The 18,382-nt window shown below is 41.0% G+C and overlaps 1 protein-coding gene across 6 annotated transcripts in view; it reads left to right on the top strand.

The window, feature by feature from the left end:
- ITPR1 (inositol 1,4,5-trisphosphate receptor type 1) overlaps window positions 1-18,382 on the top strand; it is a 325,747-nt gene that overhangs the window by 108,081 nt on the left and 199,284 nt on the right. For all 6 annotated transcript variants that reach the window (XM_036075557.2, XM_036075555.2, XM_036075554.2 and 3 more), the window contains exon 5: window positions 10,367-10,482. In XM_036075557.2, coding sequence (XP_035931450.1) covers window positions 10,367-10,482 — 116 coding nt within the window. The remainder of the gene's footprint in view (window positions 1-10,366; window positions 10,483-18,382) is intronic.

The following is an 18,382-nucleotide window of genomic DNA, read 5'->3' as shown; positions in this document are numbered from 1 at the left end:
TTTTTTTAAGATTTTATTTATTTATTTGATAGAGGGAGAGCACAAGCAGGTGGAGTGGCAGGCAGAGGGAGAGGGAGAAGCAGGCTCCCCGCTGAGGAAGAAGCCCAACGTGGGGCTCGATTCCAGGACCCTGGGATCATGACCTGAGCCGAAGGCAGCTGCTTAACTGACTGAGCCACCCAGGCGCCCCTCCATGTATTTTTTAAAATTGAAATATATTTGATATATAACATTGTATAAATTTAAGGTATACAACTTGATAATTTGATACATTTATATATTATGATATGATTGCCATTGTAGCAATAATTAGCATATCTATCACATTGCATAGTTATCCTTTTTTATTTATTGGAATAATTAAGTTCTGTCTCGTAGCAAATTTGATGATTTAGTACACTACTGTTGTCTACATTCACTGTCTTGCGCATCAGATCTCTAGGGCTTATTTACTACTTGTAAGTTTGTACTCTTAAACAGTATCTGTCCTGAGTTTTCTACTCAGAAAAAGCATCTGGTTGCCTAAATGGGAAAGAATTACCGCGTTTTCCTTTGTCTCTTAATAACAACGTGTATATTTTTTTACAGACAGGTAATGGAAGGTTTATTTGGCAGTCCCAATTGGAAAATGTCACTTAACTTCAAAGGGCTCCTGTCATGACTTGGGAAATGTGATTAGCAAGCAACAGACACAACCAACAGTCTGGTTTCCTCTTAATAGTGAACTGGAGTTAATTACTTGTTCATGGAAGGCTTTTCTTGGAATTAAGAGTAGGTTTTACTTTTGTGAACTGCCATTTTAGAGTATTCTTCCACCTTGAGTATCCATTTATTCATTGGCCCAATATTTTTTTTTTTTTTTTAAAGATTTTATTTATTTATTTGAGAGAGAGAATGAGAGAGCGAGAGAGAGCACATGAGAGGGGGGAGGGTCAGAGGGAGAAGCAGACTCCCTGCTGAGCAGGGAGCCCGATGCGGGACTCGATCCGGAGACTCCAGGATCATGACCTGAGCCGAAGGCAGTCGCTTAACCAACTGAGCCACCCAGGCGCCCCAATATTTTTTTTTTTTTAATTATATTATGTTAGTCACCATACAGTACATCATTAATTTTTTTTTAAAGATTTTATTTATTTATTTGAGAGAATGAGGCAGAGAGAGAGAGCATGAGAGGGGGGAGGATCAGAGGGAGAAGCAGACTCCCTGCTGAGCAGGGAGTCCGATGCGGGACTCGATCCTGGGACTCCAGGATCATGACCTGAGCCGAAGGCAGTTGCTTAACCAACTGAGCCACCCAGGCGCCCCCATCATTAGTTTTTGAAGTAGTGTTCCATGATTCATTGTTTGCGTATAACACCCAGTGCTCCATGCAATATGTGCCTTCCTTAATACCCATCACCAGGCTAACCCATCCCCCCCCACCCCCATCCCTTCTAAAACCCTCAGTTTGTTTCTCCGAGTCTATAGTCTCTCATGGTTCATCTTCCCCTCCGATTTATCCCCCTTCGTTTTTCCCTTCCTTCTCCTAATGTCCTCCATGCTATTCCTTATGTTCCACAAATAAGTGAAACCATATGATAATTGACTTTCTCTGCTTGACTTATTTCACTTAGCATAATCTCCTCCAGTCCCATCCATGTTGATGCAAAAGTGGGCTGTTCATCCTTTCTGATGGCTGAGTAATATTCCATTGTATATATGGACGACATCTTCTTTATCCATTCGTCTGTTGAAGGGCATCTCGGCTCTTTCCACAGTTTGGCTATTGCGGACATTGCTGCTATGAACATTGGGGTGCATATGGCCCTTCTTTTCACTACATCTGTGTCTTTGGGGTAAATACCCAGGAGTGCAATTGCTAGGTCATAGGGTAGCTCTATTTTTAATTTTTTGAGGCACCTCCACACTGTTTTCCAAAGTGGCTGTACCAACTTGCATTCCCACCAACAGTGTAAGAGTGTTCCCCTTTCTCCACAACCTCTCCAACATTTGTTGTTTCTTGCCTTGTCAATTTTTGCCATTCGAACTGGTGTAAGATGGTATCTCAATGTGGTTTTCATTTGAATTTCCCTGATGGCTATTGATGATGAACATTTTTCTTGTGTCTGTTAGCCATTTGTATGTCTTCTGTGGAGAAGTGTCTGTTCATGTCTTCTGCCCATTTTTTGACTTGATTATTTTTTTTTGGGTGTTGAGTTTGAGAAGTTCTTTATAGATCTTGGATATCAGCCCTTTATCTGTAGTGTCATTCGCAAATATCTTCTCCCATTCCGTGGGTTGCCTCTTTGTTTTGTTGATTGTTTCCTTTGCTGTGCAGAAGTTTTTTATCTTGATGAAGTCCCAAAAGTTCATTTTCGCTTTTGTTTCCCTTGCCTTTGGAGACATGTCTTGAAAGAAGTTGCTGTGGCCAGTGTAGAAGAGGTTACTTCCTATGTTCTCCTCTAGGATTTTGATGGATTCCTGTCTCACATTGAGGTCTTTCATCCATTTTGAGTTTATCTTTGTGTATGGTGTAAGAGAATGGTCAAGTTTCATTCTTCTGCGTTGGCCCACTATTTTACTGAATGCCGTGGGGACAGAATGATGAATAAGGCAGATTAGTCCTACCATTGTGAAACTTTCAGTGTAGTAAAGTTGAATTGGGAGAATACTTAAAATATGGATTGTTTTCTATTTCCCTTTCAATACTTCTTTTTAAATCTTAACTCCATTACTGGGGAATACTGTGCCTTTTCTTCTGTCTGTTCTTTTGAAATTTTTATTCCTCTGCCCTTCTCCTTTTCAAAAGAAGGCAATATATGAATGATCAACACTTAAATTTTTTGTTCTTGTAACTTACATAACTCTCCCCTTGATTTCTCTCCATATAAAATTACATTTATATATGATGGGTGAATAAAGAATTTTTTTAAAAAAATGATTGTTGATTATTTGTGTTTCTGGTCCTTGAAGTAGGTTTGAAGAGCTCAAATTCTATGAGAGAAGGGACTGTTTTTGTCTAGTTAACTGCTGCAACACTGGCCGGTAGATGGTGGTAGAGAGGGTGAAATGGATCCTTGGCATTCTGAAGGACAGACAGCCGTAGAGGTTTGCTAGGTACCCAGGAAATGCCTTCTTCTTCCTGGGCACTCAGCTGAAGTACATATTTTAGTTCCTTGTAGCACCGTGAGGTCATGTGATTGGCTATCAGCAATGACTGGTGATACAGGTTTTGTGTTACTCCCAAGCCAGTACAGTTAAGAGCTGGTATGCCTTCTCATGGCTCTCTTCCCTAGAACCTTCTCCTTCAGTTGAAATTGGGAGACCCGAGGGCCTGTGAGACTTGTCTTTGGGGTGTCTGCCCAGTAGCAGAATTGCTGGATTACATGTTATAGGCTCTGTGTATCTATATAACTTGACTCCTCCCTAGTAGCCACACTAGTCTGTGTATCCATCAACAGTGCAGAAGGGTTCTGTATCCCCACTGCTCCCTGGCATTATCCAGCTTGCTGCCTTTTGTCACTCATTTGTGGAGTGGTAACTCAGAACTGAGATGCCCTTGAGTACAAAAAGGTTGTTTTAGAAAGTTACACATTTTCATTGATAGGTGCACATTCTTTAAAAAATGAAATATTGAGGGTTAGGAATGAACTTCATAGATAGGGACTTTCTTTTGTGGGTGATGACAATGTTTTGGAACCAGGTACAGGTTATGATGTACTAAATGCCACTGCATCGTTCACTTTAAAATGGTTATTTTTATGTTACGTGAATTTCGCCTCAAAGAAGTTCAAATATTGATAAAATGCAGAATAAAAATAACAGTCCTGTGTCTGACACCTCCTGCCTCCCACTTTCCAGAGGCAACAATTTAGAATATTTTAACATTTTCTACTGGTATTTACCCCTGTATTTCTAGATGATGTGTATCTCTTGATGTCTGTAGATGAACCTATTATAAATATCTTCTGCTGACTTCCTGTTATTGTAGATGAGGTTGGCTTTCCGACACTCTTCTGCTCCTCTTCCATCCTCCCATTAGAGTTGTACCACTTCTTTTTGGCTAGACTAATAATGTCAGTCTTAGATTTTTATGACTATGTAAATATTGTTCACTGTTGGGCTACCGACATACTAGATTTTAATGTGCAGCTTTCCTGTGGAGTTAGCAATAATGTTTTCTTTGTTTACATAACTCTTTCATAGCGTGTACTGAGTCTTCTCTGCCTCTGAAAGCCTCAGTATGTTTCCATGTGGCAGGGGATGGAATCATCTGTCACTCCTGGTCTTCAGCACCATGCTCAGCCCCTGGAGCGCTTTGTCCTTGCTCCGGCTTGGGCAGTGATGTGCCCTGCACAGTGTCCTCCTGGGTTCCTGGGCAAATTGTCTTCCTTCTCCCTGGTACCCCTCTGCAGACACTCAGGCTTCACTTCTCTCTCTCTATCAAGTTCCACCCCTCCATCCTCTTTCCATCTTCATTTATTGCAACTTGGGAAGATGGAACTGAGTTTCGTAGGGGATGGATTTAGGTTTTACTGTTTTCTTTTGGGGGGAGGGAAAGGAGAGAGGAGGGGTCTTTTTTTCTGCCCTCCCTAGTCAAAGATGGGTAGCTCCGTTCTATTTGTAATGCTGACTTCTTCAACGTTTCTCCTCTTCAGCGTCCCTCCCCTCCCCTGCCCACACTCCTTAAATAACTCCTGTATTTCCAACCTGCTAGTTGATGGATGGCTTACTCAACATTTCAGCTTGGATGTTTCATAGGCATCTCAAACGAAGCATAGTTGAAATTACTGATTTCTACTTCTCTCCCCAAATCCACCCCTCCGCAGCCTTCCCTTTCTTAGTAGGCACCAACATCAGAAAGAAGGCTCCCTTAGGAGGTTCTTGGCTTAAAGTCCTTTGGTAGCTTCTCACTGCTTTTAGAATAAAAATTAGATGCCTCCTCAGGGTCTACACCACCCTGCATGACGCAGTGTCTGCTTGCTTCTCTGGCCACATCTCTTGTAACTCTCCCTGTTGCCCAGTACCTTCAGGCCATCTTTTCTATTTTTTTTTTAACCTTTTCAAAATTTCTTTTATTTAAGAGCCTTTGCACTTGCTAGTCATCTTGCCTGGAAGGTTTTGCCGCCAGGTATTTATCAAGGCGGCTCCCCCACACCCTTCGGCTCTCTGTCAGATGCCACTGTGCCAGGGGTGCCCATCCTGATGACCCTGGGTCAGATGCTGCTTCTCCACAGCAGCCCCACTGGGGCAGTATGTAATGCTTCCCTCCACATACTTTTGACTTGATGTCATTCAACTTGCATCTTTAGTTTTTTGCTGTCATTAAGAAACTTGCGAGTTGGGTGCACTGTTGTATTTTCAGCACCCTGTACTGCACCCAGCACACAGTAGGCACGTTAGTAAATGGTAATTGCGTCCGTGAATAGATTCCTGGGGGCTTAGGACTGGAGGTGTCTTGAGAGGACATACCTGTAATGACTTGGGGAGCTGTAGAGATTACAGCACAATATAGGCACTAACTCAGCAGCTATCACTGCACTCCTTCTGTACTCCTAGGCCCTGGGTTACGAGTGCATGCCAAACTGACAAAAATCTCTGTGCTCAGGAGGCTTTCATTCTAGAGTTCAAAAATCTAGGGATGTAGGTGCAGGATGGTGTGGAGAGAGTGGGGTTTTGGCTGTTCTTCTGGCAGCCTTTATTATCTGACTTAGTCCCTAAGGTGGCTCCCGCTGAGAGGGCTTCTTTTGCTTTCTCCCCCAGGGACCCTGTTGCAGAGGGCTCCATGAACACCTGTTGACTTCTTTCTGTTTTGTTTTTGTTTGTTTGTTTGGTTTTCCTAATGCGGGGCTTGAACCCATGACTCTGAGATCAAGACCTGAGCCATGATCAAGAGCCTGACACTTAACCAACTGAGCCACCCAAGTGCCCCTTGACTTCCTCTTCTCTTAACTGGGCACCACAAGTGCTCATTTCATAGTTAATGCATCCTCAAGTAGTTGACCCTTCTCCCTCCAACCAAGTTCTGGGATGCTGAAGGTCTCCCATGGCCTGTTCTGTTTGGGTTCCAGCCCACTGAGCCCTTCAGCATGTAACCCAACCCTCTGTTCGGCTAATTTCTTCTGTGTTAGCCCAGTATGGCATCTGCTAAAGCTTAGGAATATTCAGAAGTAATTTTTTGAAAGCTTAGTTTATTCTTCAAAGGCCTGAAATAACACTTGTCACATAAGGTATTCTTTGTGGCATTTCTTTGGGGTGAGATCAAACCACTGTGTGTGTGCGTGTGTGTACATGCATACATATATATATACACACACACATACACGTACTCCCCTCTCTCAAATATGTATTATATATATTCTTCTGGATTTCCTGTATTTGTGTATTTCTATACTTGGCACAGTATTAGAATCCAATGGAACTTTAATTTTGCCCTGCTGTGCCATCCAAATAGCAAAGGGCAATGTGGAGCCACTGACTTGCAGAATTTTGGAAGGTTAGTTTAACATCACATTTGAATTGCTTAATTTAATTTTCTCTTTGAATCAGTTGCTAAGCAACCGGGAAGACAGGACAAAATCAGCAAGGCTAATTTGGTTCTGTTACTAGTTTGTTAGCATCTCTTATATTTACATAGCTGGTTGGTTGTAAATACGCTTAATCCAATGCAATGCTTTGTTTTGTCCAAGGAAAATAGTTGGTGTGGAAGTTATGGCAAGACTTTGGTTGGATTGATAGTACTTAAATTGACACTGTCATCCTAGATGAAGGGAAAGTCCCCTGAAGTTTTGAGCCTGTGTTGTGGCCCATTTATTTAAGTGGGGTGTTTGACTTGGCTGTCCCATGAACACTTGTAGAATGGTACTTTCCATTTCATGTTAATCCCTTGGCATTATGATTCCAGCCTGATTATTCCTAGAACCAACTTAAATTCTTTTGTTTGCCATTCATACCATTTAGCTATTATCATATGAAGTGTGTTAGAGGAAAAAAATAGACCGTTTTACTCTCATTATTGATGAAGTTTGAAATTGTTTACCTAATTTGGCCCATAAAGTAAGTTCTGTGTCAAATATTAATACTGATGGCATTCATGTTTTGAATGCCTTTTTTTTAAGTCATGTGATTATCAAGGAAGTCACCGTTGTCCAGCCCACCTCTGTCCACCACCAAAGCTAGGACCTAAGCTGACCAATAGTCTCATGGTTGTGTGTGCTTGTTCATGGGGTAAATGGGGGGGGGTTCACATATGTGAAACTGGTAGGAATACTGTCTCAGTGATGTCATTAAGTTGCCACTGAGACAGTAAATGACAGTGACCTCTGGCTTTCATAAGAGGTGGGGACAACAGCTCTATCTTTTAATAGGTTACCTGCAGTGTCCTTTGTTTTCTAATGATCTAGATGGCATCTTTCATATGCCCTAATGATTACTTTGAGTAGGTGGATTATGTTCTTGATAAGGGTAGGCATCAGTGGTTTTATATTTAACTTATAACTGCTTTTGATTAGGTAGAAATATTTAGTGAAGAAGGAGATTACAGAAAGGGGGAAAGTACTTTTTATTTCTACAATTAAATGATCTTTTATTTTTTTTCCTGAACAGTGTCAAGGGATTGTGTAGTACTTTGTAAAAATTCAATGATCCCAACAGAAGAAACGGTGATCTGAATTAGAGCAAAGTCCTAGTGTCTACGTACTTGATAGCAAATGAATTTTTGTTGCTTTGAGAGAGTTATTTGGTGTAGACTATAACTAGGTATTTTCCTGTTTGAGGTCCTTTAAGAGAATCTGTTTCAGTGAACAGATGAGAATAAGTGTGTGGTTAATAGATTGAATGTCCTTAGAAGCTCGTTCTGAAATACTTCAGAGTATACTTTTTCCAAACCTGGGTTTTCATTCCAGAGTTATTAATTTTACTCTATAAATACTTAACCTTTTTTTTTTTTTTTTTTTAAAGATTTTAAATTTATTTATTTGACAGAGAGAGAGACACAGCGAGAAGAGGGAACACAAGCAGGGGGAGTGGGAGAGGGAAAAGCAGGCTTCCCGTGGAGCAGGGAGCCCGATGTAGGGCTCGATCCCAGGACTCTGGGATCATGACCTGAGCCGAAGGTAGACGCTTAATGACTGAGCCACCCAAGCGCCCTATACTTAACCTTTTAAAAACCCAATTATGTCAAAATGTAAACTTCTCAGGGAATAAGTGTCAATTTTCGTGTTAGTTTTTTAGAGCAATTATTTCTAAACTTTTTTGGTAGCATGTCCCTATCAAAAATATTTGACAAGTATACATCTAAACTATGTCTATGTAAATATTTAAAAGTTCTATATATGTGTTACAGTACTAATATATTGTATACATTATAAAAACAAGCAAGAAAATAAACATTGATGAAAAGATGAAGATTAAACAGCGTAGTATCCTATCATGATTATCCTATTATGATTATCCTACTGTAAGGCACAGAGGTGCTGTAGGGTTAGGCTCATCATTAGAGACAGTGCTTTAAATGGTTTTATCAGGTTTATTATCTAGGTGATTTCAGATTTTCTTTTTTAGATCATCATTATTTTTCCTGTCTAGTGGCTCACAAGAGGAATGCAACAAGGGTTGATTGTGCCTTTTTCTTACGTGCTCGGTTTGCATTACAATTATCTTGTGCTCGGTTTGCATTACAATTATCTTCGATGTTTGGATTTCTTTGCAGAAATACTTTGAAGCCACTTGTCTGTTGTGTGAGGGCCAGTTCTTCTTTTTTTTTTTTAATTTTATTATGTTATGTTAGTGACCATAATTACATCATTAGTTTTTGATGTAGTGGTCCATGATTCATTGTTTGTATATAACACCCAGTGCTCCATGCAGTACGTGCCCTCCTTAATACCCGTCACTGGGTTAACCCATCCCCCCACCCCCCTCCCCTCTAAAACCCTCAGTTTGTTTCTCAGAGTCCATAGTCTCTCATGGTTCATCTTCCCCTCCGATTTCCCCCCCTTCATTTTTCCCTTCCTACTATCTTCTTTTTTTTTTTTTAAACATATAATGTATTATTTGTTTCAGAGGTACAGGTCTGTGATTCATCACAGTGCGCACCATAGCACATACTCTCCCCAATGTCTATCACCCCGCCACCCCTCCAACCCCCCACCACTCCAACAACCCTCAGTTTGTTTCTTGAAATTAAGTATTCCTCATATCAGTGAGATCATATGATACTTGTCTTTCTCTGATTGACTTATTTCGCTTAGCATAATACCCTCCAGTTCCATCCACATCCTTGCAAATGGCAAGATTTCGGGTTTTTTTTTTTTTTTTTTTTTTTTTTTGATGGCTGCATAATGTTCCATTGTATATATATACCACATCTTCTTTATCCATTCATCTGTTAATGGACATCTTGGCTCTTTCCATAGTTTGGCTATTGTGGACATTGCTGCTATAAACACTGGGGTGCACGTGCCCCTTCGGATCACTACATTTGTATCTTTGGAGTAAATACCCAGTAGTGCAATAGCTGGGTCGTAGGGTAGCTCTATTTTCAACTTTTTGAGGAACCTCCATACTGTTTTCCAGAGTGGCTGCACCAGCTTGCATTCCCACCAACAGTGTAGGAGGGTTCCCCTTTCTCCGCACGTGAGGGCCAGTTCTACTACCTAAGACAATATATGAAGTCGTATGAGCCCAGGCATACCCACATGGAAACACATCATGATGCACCGACACTGAGGGACAAAGGCTTGTGCTGTTTCAGTGCAAGCCCCTGATAGTTTATTTCTGCTCCCGAGAATCATCTTGTATATGGTGCTCAAGAGACCACTGCCCTAAGAGGTCCCTGCCAAAAAGATTCTTTAGTATTTATTTATTTCTAAGTAGGTTCCAGCGTGGAGCCCAACATGGGGCATGAACTCACGACCCTGAGATCAAGACCTGAGCTGAAATCAAGAGTCAGACGCTTAACCCACTGAGCCACCCAGGCACCCCTTCTGTAGTTTTTTTTTTTTTTTTTTAATGTAGTTGGATGGAAGAGAGTTGTATTTACATATGAAAATGCTTGTGTTGTTGCATATTACTAGGGTGTCCATCCTTCTGTCTGCCCATCATGAAGGAAAGGAGATCACTATGGGGTAGCTTTAAGAGCCCTGGACTCCGAGTCCTAGATCCGCCCCTAACTGGCTGTGTGACAATGGCCATTGAATTGATTTACTTTCTGAAAGCCTCAGTTTCCTCACCTGGCACCTCACATTGTGGTGGTATAGATTAAAGGTCAGAGGAAAGGTTCCTAAAAGGGCCTTGTAACTTGTCATTTATACATACATAGAATGTTTTTTCATAGGTTGAATGCATATACTTCCTCAAAAATGATTTTTATTTGTTTCACTTCTAGATTGCCTCTTTAAGCTATGTCCCATGAATCGCTACTCTGCCCAGAAGCAGTTCTGGAAAGCTGCCAAGCCAGGGGCCAACAGCACAACAGATGCCGTATTGCTCAACAAACTGCACGTACGTATTTGCGAGGGACCTCTCCATGATGGGGGTCTTAGGAACGGCCACTTGGGTTGTGTCTGAGTGAAGTGGGTTAGCTTTGCAACCCTCCAGCTCTGGGCACAGGCTTTCCTATGTCCTTTGATAAAGGGGTAAAAGGGAGCTGACCCTAAGAAGAGATGGGTTGGAGTCAACCTGGGATCCCTTGAGAGTTACTGTTTTCTTAGCCATTCCCTTTCTGGGGTGACTCTAGCTAGAGTACTGGTTATGAACACAAGCTCTGGAAGCAAATCCTGGCTGTATCACTCACTCAGTACTGATCTTGGGAAAGTTAATTAGCTCTTTGGTGTCTTCATTACCTGCTTCTAAAATGAGAATGGTAATAATATCCACATCAAGAGATTGTTGTGAGAATTATGTGAAATGAAACATAAAAGGCACATGAGCAGTGCGTGCAACGTAATAAGTGCTTAATAAATTTTAGCACTGTATATATCTTGACTGTTAGTTGGCATATAAGCTTATTCCACTGCTGATGTGTTGTGTGACCATGAGCGAGTTTCGGAGCCTCTCTGAGCATATTTCTCCATCTGTAAAACAATGACATAGTTTTCTAGTGTCTCGTATCTAGATGACCTAATTCTTTGGTGAGGCTAATTTGTGTGGAACTACTTTGAGATGTTTAGAAGGACATGACATATATCCAATGTAGTAGTATTAAAATTGCAACCCATTCACTATGCCCCTTTCTTGCTTTATTTTTCTCAATGTCATTTATCATAATCTTTCTAATGTATTTTATCAGCTGGCTACCCCCACTTGTATGTAAACTATTTGAGGGCACAGATTTGTGTCAGGTTTGCACACTGCTGTCTCTCTCATGCCTATAACACACAGTAGGCACTCAAATATTTACTAATGGAATGAAAAACAAAGGTCTCTCTTGAGACTTAGTGGTAATAGTTAAAGACGTAGAGTATCTGGGAGCACCATGGAGCTTACCAGGTCATCTGTCACGCTGGCTCTCCTTGACTAATTTCTTTTCTTTTCTTTTTTCTTTTTTTTTTTTTTGGCAAAGTCACAACCAGCTGCATTTGGTAAAAGGAAGGGTCATGTGGAGGGCCTTCTTGATCCCGTGCATACTATGTTGGATGGGGTTAGGTGCTCTAGGTCTGATGAAAAGACCTGGTTCCTAAACTCAGTGAGCTTGTCCAGGGTGAGAACACACAGGCGGTAACTCCCATTGCATTTTTTTTTTTTATTTGTCAGAGAGAGAGCGAGCGAGCACAAGCAGGGGGAGCAGCAGAGGGAGAGGGAGTAGCAGACTTCCCGCTGAGCAGGGAGCCCGATGTGGGACTCGATCCCAGGACCCTGGGATCATGACCTGAGCCGAAGGCTGACGCTTAACGACTGAGCCACCCAGGCGTTCCCTCCCATTGCATTTAAAATGAAATCTAGACGTTATGCTTTGCTGGACCCTGCTTTCTCCTCTGAGCCCTCTGAACTGCACTCACTCTGCTCCAGTAGCTTTATTTCACTTCATTTTTTTGAGCGCCATAGTCTCTTAACAATTTTGCTACCTTTGTGCTTCCAGTTTGTCAACTTAGAACTTTCTTCTCCTGACTTTTCCTAGGTGAAGACCTTTGCCTCCTTCATATCTCTGTTTAAATGTTATCTCAGTGAGGTCTCACCTCACCTCCTTATCTCAGCGATGCCCTGCTGGCTTTCCTCCACTGCAACACAATTTTTCTCAGCACTGACGACAGTCTGCAATTATATGTAGTACTTCCCTTAATTATCCTCTTTCATTCATTAGAATGACAGCTCCCCACGATGAGAAGCAATGGCTGGCTTGTTCACCGCTGTGTCCCCAGCGCCTGTGATAGTATCTGGCCCATAGTAGGTGCTCAAGAAATATTTGTTGAATGGGGCGCCTGGGTGGCTCAGTTGGTTAGGCGACTGCCTTCAGCTCGGGTCGTGATCCTGGAGTCCCGGGATCGAGTCCCATGTCGGGCTCCCTGCTCAGCAGGGGGTCTGCTTCTCCCTCTGACCCTCTTCCCTCTCGTGCTCTCTGTCTCTCATTCTCTCTCAAATAAATAAATAAAAAATCTTTAAAAAAAAAAAAAAATATTTGTTGAATGAAGGAGCACAGTGCTAGGTAATTGGGATAAAACTGACAGCATTTGAACCCTCCGGGAGCTCAAGAGTTAATAAGGAATAAAGAAGTGGTGACAAGATAGTGTGGCAAGTACTATTACGGGGTGGACCTAAAAGCACCTAGGAGGCTGTGGGAACACCTAGATGGGGCACCCAAATCCATCTCTGTAAGTGTGGGCAATGTGGTAGTCAGGGAGGGCTTCCTGGAGGAAGAAGAAGTGACAAGCCTCATTCTGAGGCATCTGTGGGAGTCAGGGTAGGAGAAGAAGAGAGAACAGAAACAAATAGGTTGGTTTGAATGCTTCAGGAATTGCATCATTATTTTCATGATTTTAGGGCAGACATTCTCAACCTCAACAGACTCCCTCTTAATAGAAAATACTATGTAACTATATGAACAGGAAATAACATTCATAAATAATACAACCTCTGAAGACACCAGATTTTTTTAAAATGAATTATAAAGGAGAAATAAAAGGAAAGTAATAAATCTTATGATCGTGTACTTTAGTTAATGCTTGGGCAGGATTACTCTAGGGGACTTAAGGAAGTAAATGTTCACTCCTGTTTGTATAAACTCTGAGGCAACCAAAGACTGTGACTCAGGTAGGTGTGTAGTACTGGCTGCTAAAAAGCATGTTTTCTGTAAGTAATTTTCCAAAATGGTCAGCAGATCTTGGTAGTGTTACAAATAATGCAAAGTACACTCTTCCCTTTATTAAATAGCCCTTGCATTTTGGGTAAATGTATTAATGGTAATTAAACCATGTAAAACTATGCTTTGTGTTGATATGTAAAGTGGAGTTAGGAGCTAGACCCAGAAATTGCAGACAGCCTTTTAACCCATGTAAATGACAACCAGACATACAACTGTACAGGATTAATAATGCTTGATCCTTATACAGGATGGTACCATGCATTTTGGGGCATCCAGCATCCTGAGTCCTGTGCACTGAATATCAGTAGCACCCCCCGCCTCCCCCAACTTTGTGATGACCCAGGGTCCTCCTGACGTCTGTGCTGGGACTATGGGAATCTAGCTGAATGGGTTGGGCAAGATTGTTTAATCTTGCACATCTCTCTCATTAGCTATTTAGTGCTTATGCCTGTGGGGTTATCTTGGAAGAAGTATGTCTTCTGTAGTTCGGACTTCTCTTTTTCTGATATGAAAATCATTCTGTTCAATCAGATCTTAAGAGTGCATCTCAAAAACCTTCCTTTTCCTATGCTTTTTACAGCAGGAGTTGTAAAATCAGATTCCTCTTGACTATGCAGGAAGCCAACTGGAATAAAAGGAACTTGGTGGGCCTGGTTGCTAAGTGGAGTGTGCATGTCTGTGGGTCCAGAGGGGGCCGTTCTGTCCCCTTGCTGTTGCTGCGTGGGAACCTGGGCCCAGAGCTGCTGCCACATCTTCTACTTTTTTCAAGAGAAGCTAAAAGTTCATGCTTTATATCTAATATCTCAATTAAAAAAAAAAATGTTGGCAACTAATTCAATTGAAGTTTAAAGCATCCATTCAGTACAATAATGTCTCAAGCTGGATGGGGTTCTTTAGCCACCTGTTTGCAACCTGTGATGAAGTGTCAATGCAAATTGCTTTCAGTGCTTCTTCCCATGAATGAACTGTGCAAAAAACTGCACAGTTGAAAAAATGCAATCTTGAAGGTGATCAAGAACTCTGAACTCCTTATTTAAAAAAAAAAGAAAGAAAATGAAATAGCTCTTTCATGCTGTTGGTTCTTTAAAACATTTTTTACAAAGGAAACTAGTACTTTCCCCTGATTTAGGAGTACTGATGTGACTTGGATGTTGACTTTGTGCATTTCCTACTTTCCTGCTTCTTTGGACCTTTTTTTTCCCCTCTAGTGTCCAGAAGTCATGTACGTGTTTTAGTGCAGTCATTAAAATGTTGTATTTTGGCCAGCTGCTTGCTTTTGGGGGTTGATGGCAAGTCTCCAGTGGGTTTTCATTTTTATTTTTGTCAACAACTGTGCAGCACCCCAATCAAAGGTCAGATTATTTTAAATTAATGCCATTTAAGGAATTAGTTGTCTAGACCACTTGACTTCCTTTTGACTAGGATAAGCAACATGTAAACAGCATTCTGAGGGAGAATGACATCTAGTGGCTGGTTACTGCGTGTTCATTCCCTCTGCAGGACTAAATGGATTCTAACTCTTCTGGTCATGACTTCTCAAAAGTCTTTTGGCAAAATGAGCTTTCTCCCACCCACAAATCACATAATGTGTTCAAAGGCCTTGACTACTGTTTGCTGACAGCATTTTGACCTGCATTGTTTTGGTTCTGAGAAACGGTCAATTACATTAAGTCATAGTCTTGACAAGCTAGGAAAAGCCAGAGGAATAGCAAGTCTCTTGTCTCCCGAAGCCTGGGTCCTATATTGCTTGTTTTCAGAAGCCTTAATTCCATATCGTATTACACAGTGTAGAGTTTGTTGACCTGAAATAACCTTTCCCCACTGTTCCAGTGACCTTTCTGTAGTAACTGAATAATGGTTTCTCTGTTTTTCTGAAATAAAGTAACAGGTGGCTATGATAAGATTGACCTTGATGTTGCTTAGGGAGCATGGTAATATCCATGGTGAACCATGGTGATAGAGACCGTAGCATTAAGTGTTATTTCTTCCTTAGAAATTCAAAACAGGGCACCTGGGTGGCTCAGTCGTTAAGCGTGTGCCTTCGGCTCAGGTCATGGTCCCAGGGTCCTGGGATCGAGCCCCACATCGGGCTCCCTGTTCGGCGGGAAGCCTGCTTCTCCCTCTCCCACTCCCCCTGCTTGTGTTCCCTCTCTCGCTATGTCTCTCTCTGTCAAATAAATAAATAAAATCTTAAAAAAAAAAAAAAAAAGAAAAAACAGTCCTCAACCCAGTGTGTAAGGGAAAAGAGCAAAAGGTATTTAAATTATTAGGTTTTAAGTTTTGAAAACATAATACATTTAAGGTGACTTTTGAAAAAATCAAGGCTATTTGTCACAGAGATATGATGAGGTTTTTGAAGAAATAACACACATGAGTATGATAGAAAAATAATTGCAAAATATACATGAGTAAAAAAAGGAAAAAAAATACAGTCCCTAAATCTTACTCCTCAAATATGATCTTGGTTTATATTTGGTGTGTTCCCCCCCCATTATATTCCTGTGTTTCTACATTTTGAAGTATCAATGGAAACGTACTGCTGTCTTCTCTTTCTTTAACTCACTTTTTTTCACTTAATATGTAATGAATAAATAAGAATCTTTTATTTTCATTTTATTGGCCACATGGTTCTTCCACGTATGCCAGCACTGTAATTTTACATAGCCAATCCTTGTGGGGTGGGTGGTATTCGGAATCCTGACAGTTTTTACAGTGCTGAAACTAGCTGTTATGGACTTGTTTGTGTGAAAGATTATCTTTTTAGGAGAAATTTCTGGAAATGAAATTGCTAAATCAAAGTTGCGCCTGTTGAAAATCTCTGAGAGACATGGCCAGAAAATCCTTCAGAAAGATTTGTCAGTTCACCGCCTTACAGCATGGGCCATTCCTTAGAATATACTTGAGGGGTTCAACAGACCAAGTCACACTCTGTTCAAGGGTGAAGCAACCCCGATCAGTGGGCCCAGGTGTAGTTAGTACCTCACTACCTTTTTACCAATCTGTGCCTCACCTCTTGAACCCAAAAATCATGAAGAATGGTTTTAAGACTGGAATTTGGCTTTGTGGCGGAAGTTATCTAAGGACTGATGGGCGAACTCAAGTGAACACATTTGGTATTTATGTATTTAGTAAAAAGTAAAATGAATTGGAGAGTTTTCTCTTTAAAAAAGTGCGCTTATACTTACAGAAAAAGTGAATTCTTCAAATGGTCTATAAGGTCAATGCATGGAATGTTCATTCAGTAGTTATGTAAGCTTGGTTATCATTAAACCTTTCAACAGTATTACAGATGTGACAGTATTTTAAGAGAGGTTCTTAGGTATTTATTCTCTAATATTTTCTAATTTTACCTTTTATATCTTTTTAGACAAATACTCTTTAGTAGAGCTGGTGGTACTTAATTAGTTTTTAATACGGAATATATGCCTTCTTGATGACTGACTTGATGTTTCTGTGTAGACATGTCAGCAGACACTGAGTTGCCCCTTTTGTACTTCATCTAAGCGTAGGAACTTAATATTTTAGATGAGTGCTTCTTAAACTGAGGCCACTGGAAATTGGGAGTAAGAGGAATGTCCATGAGAATTTTCTCTCTTAAACAGTAACCTTTATGTCATTTAAACCCAAGAAACACAGCTTTGTGATTTACTAAAGATGAGTCCTTTCAGTATGAGGTTTTGAGTAGAGGAAAAAAACTATATTTGTTGGAAAACGTTGTGTCTTATTTTATTGAACGTATTGATTTTTCCCACTGGGACAATTTTTTCTTTCTTCAGTTGTTCTGTCCGTATTAGCAGAGACAACTACTTAGCGGCAAGAACAAATGCCTCTTTAAGAAGTCTAAACCCTCCTTCCAAGTAGATTCAGTCCAGTGCTGTGTTTGGGAGACTACCTGTAGAACCTGTGCGGTGCTCTGGAGATCTCTGGAGGGGTGCAGCACAGGCATGAAACTAGGAAGAACAGAAGGTGGGAAGAAATGTAGGGAGGGTGTGGATGGAGGGGAAGAGAGACCTAGGAACGGTGCTGAGGGCAGTTCGGATGCCTAGGATTGGCATGTTGTCTGTGCTGGTATTATTTCTGGATGTGTCTTGAACCCAGGGGTTTTTATCCTTGGGTAACTGAGAGAAGCAGACTGGTAACTAATTCCGGGAGAGAGACGGGAGGAAAGTCTCTGAATAGACCATTGTTTTACAGGGTTGAGACAGATGTGAGAAACTTACAGTGATCTGCACTAACATAGGCAGATCATTCCCTCTTGTAATGTGGTTTCTTTTTGGTTTAGGATTGCTTTCTGCAGCTTTTTTTTTTTTTTTTTTTTTTTTGAGATCTTTTTTTAAATTAACATATAATGTATTATTTGTTTCAGGGGTACAGGTCTGTGATTCATCAGTCTTACACAATTCACAGCGCTCACCCTAGCACATACCCTCCCTAATGTCCATCACCCAGACACCCCAACCCCCCCACCCCCTTCCACTCCAGCTTGTTTCCTGAGATTAAGAGTCTCTTATGGTATATCTCCCTCTCTGGTCTCATCTTTTTCATTTTTCCCTCCCTTCCCCTGTGATCCTCTGCCTTGTTTGTCAAATTCCACATATCAGTGAGATCATACGATAACTGTCTTTCTCTGATTGACTTAGTTCACTTAGCATAATACCCTCTAGTTCCATCCACGTCGTTGCAAATGGCAAGTTTTCAAATTTTTGATGGCTGCATAATATTCCATTGTATATATGTTCCACATCTTCTTTATCCATTCATCTGTTGGTGGACATCTAGGCTCTTTCCATAGTTTGGCTATTGTGGACATTGCTGCTATAAACATTGGGGTTCTGCAGCTTATTTTTGTCAAAAGATGTACCTTCCTAAAAATACTTACACTGAAGGTAGAGATGGAGCATATGCTGGATTTAAAGGAAATGGAAAGATTCCTCCCCCACCCAACTTAGTCCACCAGTTGAAATTCTCATCCTCAGAGCATTAGAACATTTCTTAATTTTAGAAATTTCTTAATTTATGTGTAATAATGTTAGAATTTATTGAATGCCTGTTATGTATCAGGCACGCATTTTCTCTGATCTCCCTTGCATTGTCCCCATTTTG

This window comes from Halichoerus grypus, chromosome 1, assembly GCF_964656455.1.
Source record: "Halichoerus grypus chromosome 1, mHalGry1.hap1.1, whole genome shotgun sequence".
Taxonomy (NCBI): Eukaryota; Metazoa; Chordata; class Mammalia; order Carnivora; family Phocidae; genus Halichoerus; species Halichoerus grypus.
Note: the sequence above shows the minus strand (reverse complement) of the source record. Positions and strands in the feature narration are given on the sequence as shown.